This window comes from Amphiura filiformis, chromosome 20, assembly GCF_039555335.1.
Source record: "Amphiura filiformis chromosome 20, Afil_fr2py, whole genome shotgun sequence".
Classification (NCBI taxonomy): Eukaryota; Metazoa; Echinodermata; class Ophiuroidea; order Amphilepidida; family Amphiuridae; genus Amphiura; species Amphiura filiformis.
In genome coordinates, this window is record NC_092647.1 from 5,348,739 (window position 1) to 5,362,354 (window position 13,616).

General features: G+C 35.2%; 1 protein-coding gene across 1 annotated transcript in view; it reads left to right on the plus strand.

Moving 5' to 3' along the window:
* Nucleotides 1-13,105, plus strand: part of LOC140142572 (atrial natriuretic peptide receptor 1-like) — a 55,797-nt gene extending 42,692 nt beyond the window's left edge. Inside the window, exons 13-22 of the mRNA XM_072164566.1 lie at nt 787-949; nt 2,217-2,366; nt 3,279-3,453; nt 5,515-5,655; nt 6,190-6,313; nt 6,759-6,827; nt 7,114-7,288; nt 8,022-8,120; nt 9,503-9,594; nt 10,277-13,105. Of these exons, the coding sequence (XP_072020667.1) occupies nt 787-949; nt 2,217-2,366; nt 3,279-3,453; nt 5,515-5,655; nt 6,190-6,313; nt 6,759-6,827; nt 7,114-7,288; nt 8,022-8,120; nt 9,503-9,594; nt 10,277-10,384 (1,296 nt within the window). The 3' untranslated portion in view covers nt 10,385-13,105. The remainder of the gene's footprint in view (nt 1-786; nt 950-2,216; nt 2,367-3,278; nt 3,454-5,514; nt 5,656-6,189; nt 6,314-6,758; nt 6,828-7,113; nt 7,289-8,021; nt 8,121-9,502; nt 9,595-10,276) is intronic.
* The last annotated feature ends 511 nt before the right edge of the window (nt 13,106-13,616 follow it).

Consider the following 13,616-nt stretch of genomic DNA (forward strand, 5'->3'; position numbering starts at 1 on the left):
TGTGTCATGAATGTGTTATTTGGTTTTGGTCAAAACGTTAAGGGCTGGGGTATGAACGTTTGGACAGTATTTATTTTGGGACATTAGAGCACATCAGACATATCGAATTGCATTCTGAATACGAAGAATGTCCTTCTGATATCTTATAATTTTGATTTTTTGAAATTCGCAATTTAATACACATTTTATGGCAAATCATTAAAAATTGATACTTTTGATATTTAACAGTACTCGAAGTAAACTTTACAAATCTGATGATTTATACTTAAAGTGTATGTAGGTGGGATGAAAAGCCGACGATCAATTGAACATTTTGACCTTTTGTATTGGAGATATGGATTTTTTTCCCAAAACACAAAAAAAAAAAAAAGAAGGTCTTTTGGGAAAAAATCCATATCTTCAATATGAAAGGTCAAAATTTTCAATTGACCGTCGGCTTTTCCTCCCAGCTACATACACTTTAAGAATATATCATTAGATTTATATAATTTACTTCGAGGACTGTTATATATCAAAAATTTGAAAAATATTAATTTTTTATAATTTGTCATAAAATTTGTATTATATTGTGATTTTCAAAAAATGAAAATTATTTGATATCAGAAAGACATGCTTCGTATTCAGAATGCAATTCGATATGTCTGAGGTGCTCTCATGTCCCTCAAAAAATACTGTCGAAACGCAATAAACGCTCCTTAACTGCAAGGATATCCTACTTTTAAAAACGATTTGACAGTTTTTCAGTGGTTTCAATAAGAATGTTTTACCCATTGTTTTATATGTTAGGGCATGACATTTGTCCACTCCAGCCCGATTCAATCGCATGGAAATTTGACATCAGGAAAATGCCTCATAGATAGCAGATGGGTTTGCAAAGTTTCTGAATTTGGCACTCAATCATTTCGAGTTGGAGAAGAAAATGTACTTAGTGAAGAAGCTCGGTATGCCGGTAAGTAAGATGAGATGAACATGTTATGTATGTTCCATATAAATTCACACCTTTAGGTGGTACTACACCCCTTGCTAATTTGTGACTAATTTTACATATTTCTCAAAAAAAATAATAACACACTGGTAACAAAAGTTATGTATATTATAGGGCAAGGAATTCAGTCACTACACTTGAATTTCATGACTCAAGACAAGCGGTACGTTATTTATGATAAGAAAAGAGGCACCGCTAGAATGTACCTCATTTCTTAACATATTAATGAACCACGTGTCTTGAATCACTGAAATTTCAGTAAATGTAATTGGATTCCTTGCCCTATAATATACATAACTTTTGTTACCAGTGTGTACTTATATTTTTTGAGAGAAATGCAAAATTCTCAAAATTTATCAGAGGGTGTAGTACCAGCTTAATAGTCACGTAAATAAAAGAACCTATTTAGTCCTATAGCATTTTAATGACCAGTATAGCTAACACGAGATTTCTATTAGGCGGCTTGATTAGGTTGGTAAAATTTATTAATAGAATCGGTAAATTAGTATAATTATAGCTACATTTTTTTCATATGTTGCCATTGGGTTCATAATTTTTTCAAAGTGTTACGATGTTTCATGATAACTACAAAGAGCAAAGTCAATTTTATAAAGGCAGGGACGGAGCTAGCCTGTGTAAGGGGCAAATCCAAAATTTCGCCCCCCTTTGTCAATTATTTGTCCCATTGTGAGAAGGGAGCAACGCCAAATTCTCGTCCCCATTCAACGCCAAATTCTCGTCCCCATTTGTCAACTTTTTATCCCATTTTCAATCATTTAATGGCACTTAACTCTTTGCCGTCTCCGTTTTATCCCTAAAGATTTTGCGGGGGCACCCACTGGTCAATAGGCAACGCATCGCAAGTAATAAAGATTTTCATCATAAAGTCGCGAAGAGCTCTCGTAACTTAAAGACGAATGCTGCGGTGGCTAAAGGCCGCGTTCTCACCGAAATAGAATGATCTTAGACATAACTGGTCATCACCACCACCTGTCTAAATGCTTCGGTGAGAATATGTATAGGACCATCACAACATTGAAAGCTCCAGTCTTGCTCTGTCCACTCGGTCATAGTGACGTTTGAAGTCGTACTTGAACCATTACTCGCTCAGTTTTATATAGCTGTATATAGAAGGATGATGCTTGCCATCTTTTTAAGGATAACACAATCGATTCATCAGTTGTTTTATCTATATAATACCTCTTTTATCTCCATATTAATACCTATGTAGGTAAACTTTGGACGGCTCCTGAGATACTGCTACAAGAGAAGCCACCTCCAAAAGGAACCCTAAAAGGAGACGTGTATTCCTATGGCATTATCCTCCAGGAAATCTTCCTCCGAGATTCCCCTTATCCAACTTCGATATTGTCAGCAGAAGGTAATGTAATCTTGATCAAATGGCTGAATTAATAATAGGGATGAATTAGTAATAATCATTTAAAACGCTCTGATGCCATCAAATTACTATATCACGGTTGTTTGATAGCATTTTAAACTACGTCATTTTAAAGAAAAGATGAACACCGGTGGCGCTATTTATCTTAAATCGTGTTTTCCGCTTTACAGAGGGCAGACACTGGTATAATACCATTTAAATATCAGAAACAGAGTAACAAATAACTAAAAACTTTGAAATGTTAGGAATAGCTTATATGATTATGCTAAATTAAATTAAAAATATATGTAAATAGCGCCCTCAATTTGCACACAAAATACAGTTTATAGAATAAAAAATACAACAAAGTTAGAAAAGAATCGAAAATGTATAGAGCTAGAAATATAATTATGTATTATATAGTGTGATAGTTGTTGGTATTGTCCAGGTCTAGAATTGAACATTGTATAACGTTTTGTTAGATCAAACATCAAACAACCGCGTATAAAAGTAACATGCTGCCACCGGACAGGAGATTCCATCGCATTTTGTGGGGCTTCTGTTATCATCCAAATGGTTGCCTGGTTTGTTTGTTTTGTTTTGGTTTTTTTCTTAGTTTGGCTGTCCGGGCGGAAGCAAATTCATTAATCCACTCTGCAGCTTAAACGCAATAACCGATCGACTTCAAACTTGGTATGGGGATTGGATATGGTGGCCTGATGTGCTGTATAGTTTTGTGTTATGTTATTTGCATATTTATGAATATTAATGAGCTTATTTTTATATTGTATATTATTTGTATTCACAAACCATTGTTATTTACACACCTTTGTGTGGGCCACCTTAATTACGAACCGCGTAATTCTAGTTTAATTTAGTGATGCGAAAAAGGTGCTTTTTTTGATACCATTATAGAAATTGTGAAAGAAGTCAAAGCCAGCAAGAAGCCGCCATATCGTCCAGAAATCGACGAAGAGACCACAGACGCTAACATGGTTATGTTAATGCAGTCTTGTTGGGAGCAGGACCCAGAATTGCGGCCTACCTTTAGTGCAATTATCAAACAACTTCAGAAATCTTCAAATGGAAGGTATGTGCTTTGATTTCTAACGGGATTGGTTTATTCCATTTAAAATTCACACTGTCCCAGTGGCAGATTTTGGAAATATCATCCACAGGGGGGTGTGAATTTCAAATGGAATGAATACATTAGGCAGTTCCATTTGAATTTTTTATTCACCTTCTGAGAAAAGGTCAACCTGATTCTGGCAAAGGAGGGTGAGTTTCAAATAGCGCTGATTCCATTTGAAATTCAGACTCCCACTGTCCCACTGTGGAAAATATCTCCAAAATCTTCCACAGCGGCAGTGTGGATTTTAAATAGAATGCCCCATTGCATCAGTTTCTCAATCAAACCAAAACACATGTTTAAATACTGCAAAATAAACCCAAATTGCAGAAATATCAGTTGAGAGTTTTTGCTCAGTCCCAATTATTAAATTTTGACCTAGAAATCAGTCCAAATGTGTTCAAAATTATCACTATGCGGTATTCCAAATCTCATTAGCCTATTTCCATTCAACAAGTTGGAAAAAACAAAAAACTGTAGGCGACCAGGTTCCAAGATCACGTATTTAATCTCATTGCCTTGCTCTGAAATTCGGTTTGTTACCAATAGAACGTGCGTGACATATACATGAATTAAAAACAAGGAAATTGCTATAGATAGTCAATACATTGGCATTTTGAGAACAAGGTCATCTCATACATCTGAAGAAGCTTTTAGAAGGAGAACACATTGTAAGCCCTATATATGTATACTGAAATCTGACGCAAAATCTTGGTGTTCCGACGACTGGTAAAACTACATTGATAAACAGAATTATGAGAATATAATTATACGGCAACCGAGGCGAACGCGAGTGTGTTGGGAAACATGTTTACCCAAAAAAAGGTTGTTCATAATAGCACCCAGCGATTGGGTAAAACTTTACCCAATATCATAAATGGACAAAATGTACCAAATAATGTAGTAAAATAATTACCCAATACTATTTGGTAAAATGATACAGATAACAGTATGAAATATTTATTCACGAAGTGCCAAGACTAGTTTGGAAGTGGTCTGCATAAACCGCACGGGCTAAATATTAATTCGGGTGTGTCGAGAGATGGTGTGAAAAATGTGCTTTCCATGAGTTTACATTATGGTGCTCATAAATTCTAATGTAGTGCATTTGCCTATATGGCCGATTTAAGGAGGCTGAATTTGAGGTTTGTGGGGGACTCAATTTCGGGCTTTATGCAACATTGTTCTGTTATTATCAAATATATTGGGGTTTGTGGTGATATTTCCTAAACCGTTTGTCAGCAATTGGCATTTGTCACAGCGGAATGCACTTGTAATGTACCATTTTTTTTTGCAAATGGGAGGAGCTTAAAATAATTATGGCTCTTAAAAGTGGTACGAACTCAGAAAGTTTGAATGTCCCAAATGGGGTCAAATGTTATAAACTTACAGTACAAAAACAACTGCGCGGATTCCTGGTTGTGCTATGAAGGGGGCATTCAAACCTTCTAAGTACGTACCACTTTGAAGAGCCATTTTTTCAAAAGCTCCTCCAACATTCAGAACTGGGACATTACAAGTGCATTTCAGTTCTGATCAACAGTTATTGGTATTTAGGTTCAGTACAAATCACATCAAACTTCGATCAATTTTATAATATCATAATAATGTTCCGAAATTCAGAAATTTTATCACCCCCGTAAACTCAAATTCAGTTTCCTTAACTCCGCCATTTTAAATGGCTCATGGAAAGCACATTTTCTATCAAATATTATTTTACATCATCTCCCGACACACCCCAATAAATATTTAACCCGTGCTGTTTATGCAGACCCCTTTCAGATTAGTGGCACTTCGTGACGAAATATTCCGTACTAAATGTCAAGTCTGTATTACCTAACAATTAAGATGATATTAGTTTTTAACCATAATTCTGTGTAGGCCTAACCTTCACTGAACCGAGGTTGGTATCTGTATGCTCTATTCTATACGGTGTTTACAATCAGTTATTGATCTTGTATTTGAATTATATTAAACATACTATTATCATAGTCAACATGATTTTGACTGTTCAACTTTAAGAAAAGCCAATTTGATAGACAATATGGTGGATATGATGGAAAAATACACTGATCAACTGGAAGACATGGTAGACGAACGAACCAAACAACTTGAGGAAGAAAAAAAGAAAACAGATGCTCTCTTGTATCAAATTTTACCAAGGTAAATAAAGCTCAGATTTATTGCCATCATTTAGCATTAGGCGACGAAAAAACATTAGGCGACGAAAAAAAGAAACCCTGCTCTACAGGCGGACGGACCTTTCAAGTAGGGTCGGGCGGTCGGCTTTTTTTTCTTTTCTTTTTTTTTTGAAATGACCAACAAAATCACCAACATCTGTAAATAATTTGCAATTTGAGAAAATACACACACACACAAATTTGGTCCTAAAATTTCCGAAATTTGGGTCGGCATTCATTTGTACAGGAATTTTTTTTCTCCCAATTTGATCAAAATCTGGGTCGGCGGGCACATAGAACAGGGCTTTCTTTTTTCGTCGCCTTATTACTAATTTATAAGTCTTATCAAAAAGTTTAATACCCGTTATTTCATGAGCAGCATTATTGAATAATCGTCACAAAGACTGGTAGAACTTAAACCAGACGTTTTTAAAATCCTATAGTAGACTTTTGGAGCTCAATTTATTTTTACATTATTTGTTGTATGTAACAATTGCGATATTTTTTTTCATTTAAGGGAAATTGCGGATGATCTTAAACATGGCAAGCCAATTCAACCAGAGTCATTTGAAATGGTTACTATTTTCTTCAGTGACATTGTTGGTTTTACCAAGTTGGCAGCTAGCAGTACACCAATGCAGGTAAATACATAGCAGTTCATGGTCTCATAGAACAATTAGGCCTAGAACTTTGATCGGGTCGTAATCGGCGGGCCTTATAACATCGCGGATTAATATCAAAATATTTTATTTTGAGAATTGTCTTGTAACATCTCGCCAGAAGTATCACAAAAAAGTCATATACTTCGTCTACTTTCTTTAACACACAAAATATAGACCAGACAGGTCAACTAATAACACTCTTAACGCGGGTCTACTTTCCGCCATAGTGGTAACCCCTAACATTTCCTCGAGCTGTTGAAACTATATAATAAGATGCAATAATTATATTGGCTTGTGGTCAATCGTATAGACAGATAATGCAATATATTATGTTTTGTTGAAGGGTTGAATCGAATAGTCAGGGGTGTTGGTATAACCGGTAACTTATTCAGTCAAGATCCGGTATTTTCATTTTTGAATGCAGATTGTTATGATGTTAAACACCTTATATGTGGGCTTCGATCGTATTTTGGAGGAATATGATGTGTACAAGGTAAGGAGCTCTCGTACGAGAATTAACTTATTGACATGACATCCGACACACATTGCTCTTCATAAAAAAGGAAAATAAATCGACAAAAAACAAATAAAAAATTTCATGCGCTTGAATGTATACATTCAAGCGCGAGTCCGTGGCTGTTATCTTCATTGTAAAATGATTCTCAATAATTCGTCTGTATTCTTTAATCCGTCTGTATTCTTTAATCAATAAGCTCACTGTCCTTAGGCCTATATTTTGATACAAAAAATAAGAATAGTTTGTACCATTTGTCTTTCAGGTTGAAACAATTGGCGATGCTTACATGGTTGCTAGTGGTTTGCCAAAGCGTAACGGTAACAATCACGCTGGACAGGTTTGCACGATGGCACTTGATCTTCTTAGCTTTATGAGGACGTTCAAAATAGATCATAAACCGGATCATAAAATGCAACTCAGATGCGGCATACATACAGGTCTGTATAATTATCAGGCTGTAGAAGTTGACATTATACAATTTCAAGACATCCATCCTATTACCATACACGTGACACCCCTAAACGCTTTTGTGGGAATTTAAAACATTGGAAACATGCTCGGGATAGGCCTATTTGAACACTATACTGAACTTCTAACTGGCGATCCACGATTTCTCAGCATTTCTTTCATGTTCAAGGTTTATACCAATTGGGTGCTCAAATATAGGTTTGCAAAAACCCGATCAAATTAATATTGATATAAAAGAAAAGGTAGACACCTAGGTTTCATTATCATTGAGGTATAGGACTTTTTATTTTTTCGGAGAAGAGCAGGTAAGGCAACTACTTGATTATATTTCTACATGTTCATACTACATACTCTGAAAATTTTAGAAAATTCGCACGAGTCCGTTTTTTTTAAATCACATTTTTGTTCCTAAAATGGGGGGTATAGCGCCCTCAACGGGCACTCTCTCCATAGGGCTACATGTAAAGACCAGTTGTAGACAAATGGCCCTAAAATAAAACGGACTCGTACGAATTTCCTCAAATTTTGCATATGATGTAGATTTAACATCTGGAATGTAATGCAAGTGATGTCGTTGCTGCTCTTCTAAATTCATTTTTAAAATGTCCGCCCCAGACCATGGTGTAGTCCCTAGTCTTAAACGATTTGCTCATTTTTTAAATATCTCTCATTTGTCGTTATATCCATTATGGTATATTCTAGGTCCAGTCGTGGCTGGAGTAGTCGGAGAAAAAATGCCACGATATTGTTTATTTGGCGACACTGTCAACTACGCATCAAGGATGGAATCCTCGGGACTGGGTAATAATAAGATTGAAACACAAATCCACCCACACAACGCAAACCCCACACACTCTAATAAAGGCCTACACGTCACATACACCCCCACCCACACACCCCGTTATGAATACAATGCATCCAATGATACTCGACAATTACGATGTTGCCGTGCGTTTTCCACATCCTGCAACTTCGTCAAAAATCAAAGACAAACCGTAATGGGTAGAATATATCTTGACACCAATCAGCTATGACACATAGGCCTAACACCCCACCCATACACCACCTACACACACCTCTTCATTATATATATTAAAAAAAATGTTTCCTTTGCTACTCAACAATAATACGATGTTACCGTGCGTTTTCCATATCCTGGGGCTTCGTGAAAAATCAAAAACATACCATTACACCATAGGCATAACGAGAATATAGCTTATAATGAAACTATAAATCAGACATAACACCACACACACAACCCACACCACACACACCCCTCCACAATCCACATTTAAAAAAATTCATCCTTTGATAATTTATTACACAAGTACGTTGTTACCGTGCGTTTTCCAGATCGAGCGGCTTCATGAACTTGATTAAAAACAACGTAATGGTTGCAGTAAATAGCGTTTAAAAAAAATTAAAACCGTATGCAAACTTCTCTTACGACTAGAAAAGAGCATAAATATTCTTATACACTTAAGGGATCTGGAATGAGCGTTTTGAGCGTTTCGACAGTATTTTTTGTGGAACATGAGAGCCCATCAGACATATCGAATTGCATTCTGAATACGAAGAATGTCTTTCTGGTATCAAATAATTTTCATTTTTGAAATTCACGATATAATACAAATTTTATGACAAATTATTAAAATTTGATATTTTTCACATTTTGATATTTCTAATATATAGTCCTCGAAGTAAATTTTATAAATCTAATGATATATTCTTAAAGTGTATGAACTGGGAGGAAAAGCCGACGATCAATTGACAATTTTGACATTCCATATTGAAGATATGGATTTTTTCCCAAAAAGACCTAATTTTTTTGGGTGTTTTGGGAAAAAAAATTGATATCTTCAATACGAAAGGTCAACATTTTCTATCGTCGGCTTTTCATCCCACCTACATACACTTTAAGTATAAATCATCAGATTTATAAAGTTTACTTCGAGTAGCTCTACTGTTAAATATCAAAAATATCAATTTTTAATCATTTGCTATAAAATGTGTATTACATTGCGAATTTCAAAAATCTAAATTATTTGATATCAGAAGGACATTCTTCGTATTCAGAATGCAATTCGATATGTCTGATGTGCTCTAATGTCCCACAATAAATACTGTCCAAACGTTCTTACCCCATCACTTAATTTACAACTGCATTTTCCCATCACATACAGCTCTTCGTATTCATATTAGTCCCGAATGTCGAGAAGTATTGTTGAAACTTGGAGGATTTGATCTGGAGCTCCGAGGCGAAGTCGCGATGAAAGTAAGTAGGCCTACTGGCAATATACGTTATTAAATCTTTGAAGAAAAAGCGGTTTAAAAGTTAAAAATATGGTCGAATCCATCTTTGTTATAAATAATTGCTATGTGGTAGAACATACCACCACGACACCAGCCGACTAAGGCACTGGAAACAAATTTGTTCGATCTTTGGATCGACCACCGATGCTGCTTCGAAGCTTGTTATTCAACTAATTAATCAGAATTGCTGGTCATACATTTGTTTTGGTCAATTCACAGATTCATAAGTAATCACAATTAACAATTGTCAATTAATTGATTTTTATAAATAATAAGGATGTCCAAGCATCGATGGTTGATCGAAAGATCGAACTAATTTGGTTCTTTTGCCTAATTGTTGTTGTGTAATTTTCTAGCATGGTTCAAAGTGAGGGAGATCAAATTATGAGCTATAATTATGCACGAATAGTTGAATCTATAGTACCTATTCAAACAATTCAGTAATCACCTTTCTTTATCCCCATCATAACCCTTTTTTGACAGTATTAGAAACAGGAAATTCATATACATTACATTATAAAGTACACTAGCTTATAACATTCCAAATGGTACTTTTTCCGTGCATTGGTGGGCGCATGAATTAGATTTTTACAAATAACCACCTCACATACACGTATGTTTCTTTTCATTTCTCTCCCATGCAGGGCAAAGGCACAATTACTACTTATTTCTTACGTGGCAAAGAAGGATTCACGAAAGTACTGCCAGACCTTAAGGATGCTGCTGGACTCGATGAACATGAGTTCAAATGATTTCATAATACAGAACTATACATTGATTTTGTACTAAAATTTGTTATCTATTCGGTTGTCGGTGACGAATTCGAAAAGATTTCCTGAGTTCACTGAGTATTGAAGAATGCAGAAATCACCGGTATTACCTTTTCATGCCAATTACCATTATAGCATGGTGGTGATGGTAGCCCGTCAGTGATAATGATTGAAAATCTGACGACGCCGAAGAATGTATTTATTCAGCACCTTGATGAAAATGATGAATATATTGATTGTATTGTATTTATATCGTGAAAATTCAGGAAATTATATTGTGACCAAATCTTCCATTGATGTTATTTGCTGAAAACAAGAATTAAGAATGAACAGTATTTTGTACGATGGTAGACAGTAAGAAGCACGGATTTTTTGAATTATGTTACGTAAGGCGGGTCGGAGGGGAGCATGACTTAGCAGTGTTTGCACTCAAATATTGAGACAAAAAAATCTGACATAGTCTATATGTGGCCGTACACTACGAATGAGCCGTAAAGTCGGCAAATTGTATTCTGAGTTACAGTGTAAAATGTGCCTGAAGGTCGTATTCATAGGGACCTCAATTTGTTGCGACATGTTTCTCATTTGATAGCGTGAGTCAAACACTGTTTAAACCAATCAATAATCCTATTGCTGAAGAGGATAATAAGCTTCTACCTATATCTATATAATCCTTAAACAGCTGTATTCTTTGTTTACTTTGGCTAAATCCTGTTCAAGTGGTGTGTTACAATGCATTGTATTTTGTCTAGGTATGTATATATAACCAGCAATTAACAATGAGAGGACATTCCTGAACCTCGTTGACTTGGGGATGATTTGAAATGACCGCCAATTATGACTGTTTGATATTTATTACCAGCAATGTGGAAAAAGAGGCGCATGTAGTACCGAAAAAGGTACCATTTTGTTGAAGGAGCAGAGTTCAACAAACCATAACGCTGCTTCTGGATATCGTTTGAAGTCAAAGGATATACCATTTTAAAGCTTATGATAATATTTTCTATAAACACGAAATAAAATAAAATTGACCGGGCCGACTTTACAGCTGATTCGTGGTGTACGGTCATACTCACATATGAAGAGGATGGTTCCAAAAGGCCCTAAATCCAAAGGCTGCTTTGTGTAAAATTCATTTGAAGATATTCGTAAGAGTAGCAGTAACCTTGCCAATCTAATAACATTGGACCACTAAAATAGTTATCACAATTTTTTGGTTAAATTTGTCATTAGGTATTTTACTTAAGGGGGTACTACACCCATTGCATTTTTTTTTTTTTTTTTTTGCATTTTGTGAAGAAATGAGAAAAAGAAATTGGACAAAGTGGTATGCAAAATGAAGGGGCAAATCTTCTCGTTCAATTGGTGGCATCAGTATCAATGACGCGTACATGCTTCTAATGGTATAAGCCCAAAAGTGGTACATCATTGATGTTTTAAATTCACTTCATTTTGGAAAGCTTACTATCAACGGATTTCGTTAAAATTTTGGATATGTGTTGCTAACACATTAGGGAAATAATGTTGATATGTAAAATGGGAATAAGTGGTCCCCGATTTCTTTTATGACTTCATGAACTTAGTGCTCCACAACTATCAAAAAACGAACCGGTTAAAATGCTTCTATTTTCAATGTTGAGCTATATTTTGTATTTTGAACTTGCGACACTATGTCACTGAAACTTAATTAAGCCATAGGTAACAGGTTACCACAACCACACTACAGCAATGTTGAAAAAGATTGTATTTTTTGTCACCTATACCACCATATTAGGTAGTTTTCCGTAAGCTTCATTTTTGTGATTTTGGTAACTATTTTATATTTATTTGCCCAATCCATCTCAACTAGGCAATCTAAATTGTACTCACCATTTACATCCCAAGGTATTTTAGTATATCCACCTCACACATTTCCATTATATATCCAGTAACAGACAAAATATCAAAATTGATGCCTCATTATGACATGTATGATATCACAGACTATCACATGTATTCACTGAAAATTGATGCCTGAATTTGACTTGAACCAATTGACCTATAACCTGACCTTTGATGACCTTATAACCTTTTTTTATCTCTTTTCCTAACAACACATTATAGGAGATACATACGTAGTATTAAATTGTCTATGTGGAAGAGATTAGGCCTATTTAATTTATTCAGTGTTATAATCAGTGAGTACATTTCTACAGATAGTATAACAAAAGATTTAATGTATTCTATTCATGTATTCTACTTGGATATGTTCAATAGAATAAATTATGGTTTGTTATGAAACACGCATCTCAGTTACCAGGATACAGTAAACAAAAAAATATATAGGGCTAAAATGATTTTCTAAAATGGTTTAAAACCACTTTGTATGTAGAGATATTTTATAAGTTCAGGACATGAGATGATGAACATATTTATATACAAAAAAAAAAAGAAGACGGGTACTGATGAAAATCAGGGTATTATATCGCCTTAAATGGCTCAAACTTCAAAAATATGGCTCCTGCCATTCCACTCGCTAAACGTACATGTAAGTCGAAATTGTTAAAATATTATGTAAAATCACTTCTATAAGAAGACAAAATGTATTTTCTGTCAGCTTATCTGTGTATAGAATTTGCACTTTCAGCCGGACCAAAATGTGTTTATACACAAACAAACTGTAGTTATAGTAAATAAGCTAAACCAAGCTGAGTTGCTGTCATGTATATAATTGTGTGTTTGGGTAACAACACACCAACAGATGCCCCATGTGTTTCTTGTATACAAAAAAGCAGACAAACGAAGTATTTTTGGTCAGTGACACTTTCAGGATATGTAAAGTGTGTGCTAATGATGACACCTATTGTATTTGAATCGTACCAGAGATGTAGAAACAGAGAAATTAATTAAAAACCAAAACACCCAAAAAAAAACAGCAAAGGCATTGAACAGCTTTCCGGTCACCCAATACTGGTTGCTAATTATGTACATCGGCAACTCTTTTATCCCTACCTATCCTACACTAAAAGGCGTTGCAGTGGGTGGGTATTAAACATATGGGTGTATGTTTGCCGTACTCATGATGTTTTGAGCTCTGATATGGGCGCTAGAGCCAAGATAAATCTGGCTAGATCTGTCATTTTGTCTACATACCCGGTAACACTGAGACTAGGTCACTAGATTATACGGAGGTCAGACTAGCATTGAACCAATCAATGTTGATCAATTCCAAAGT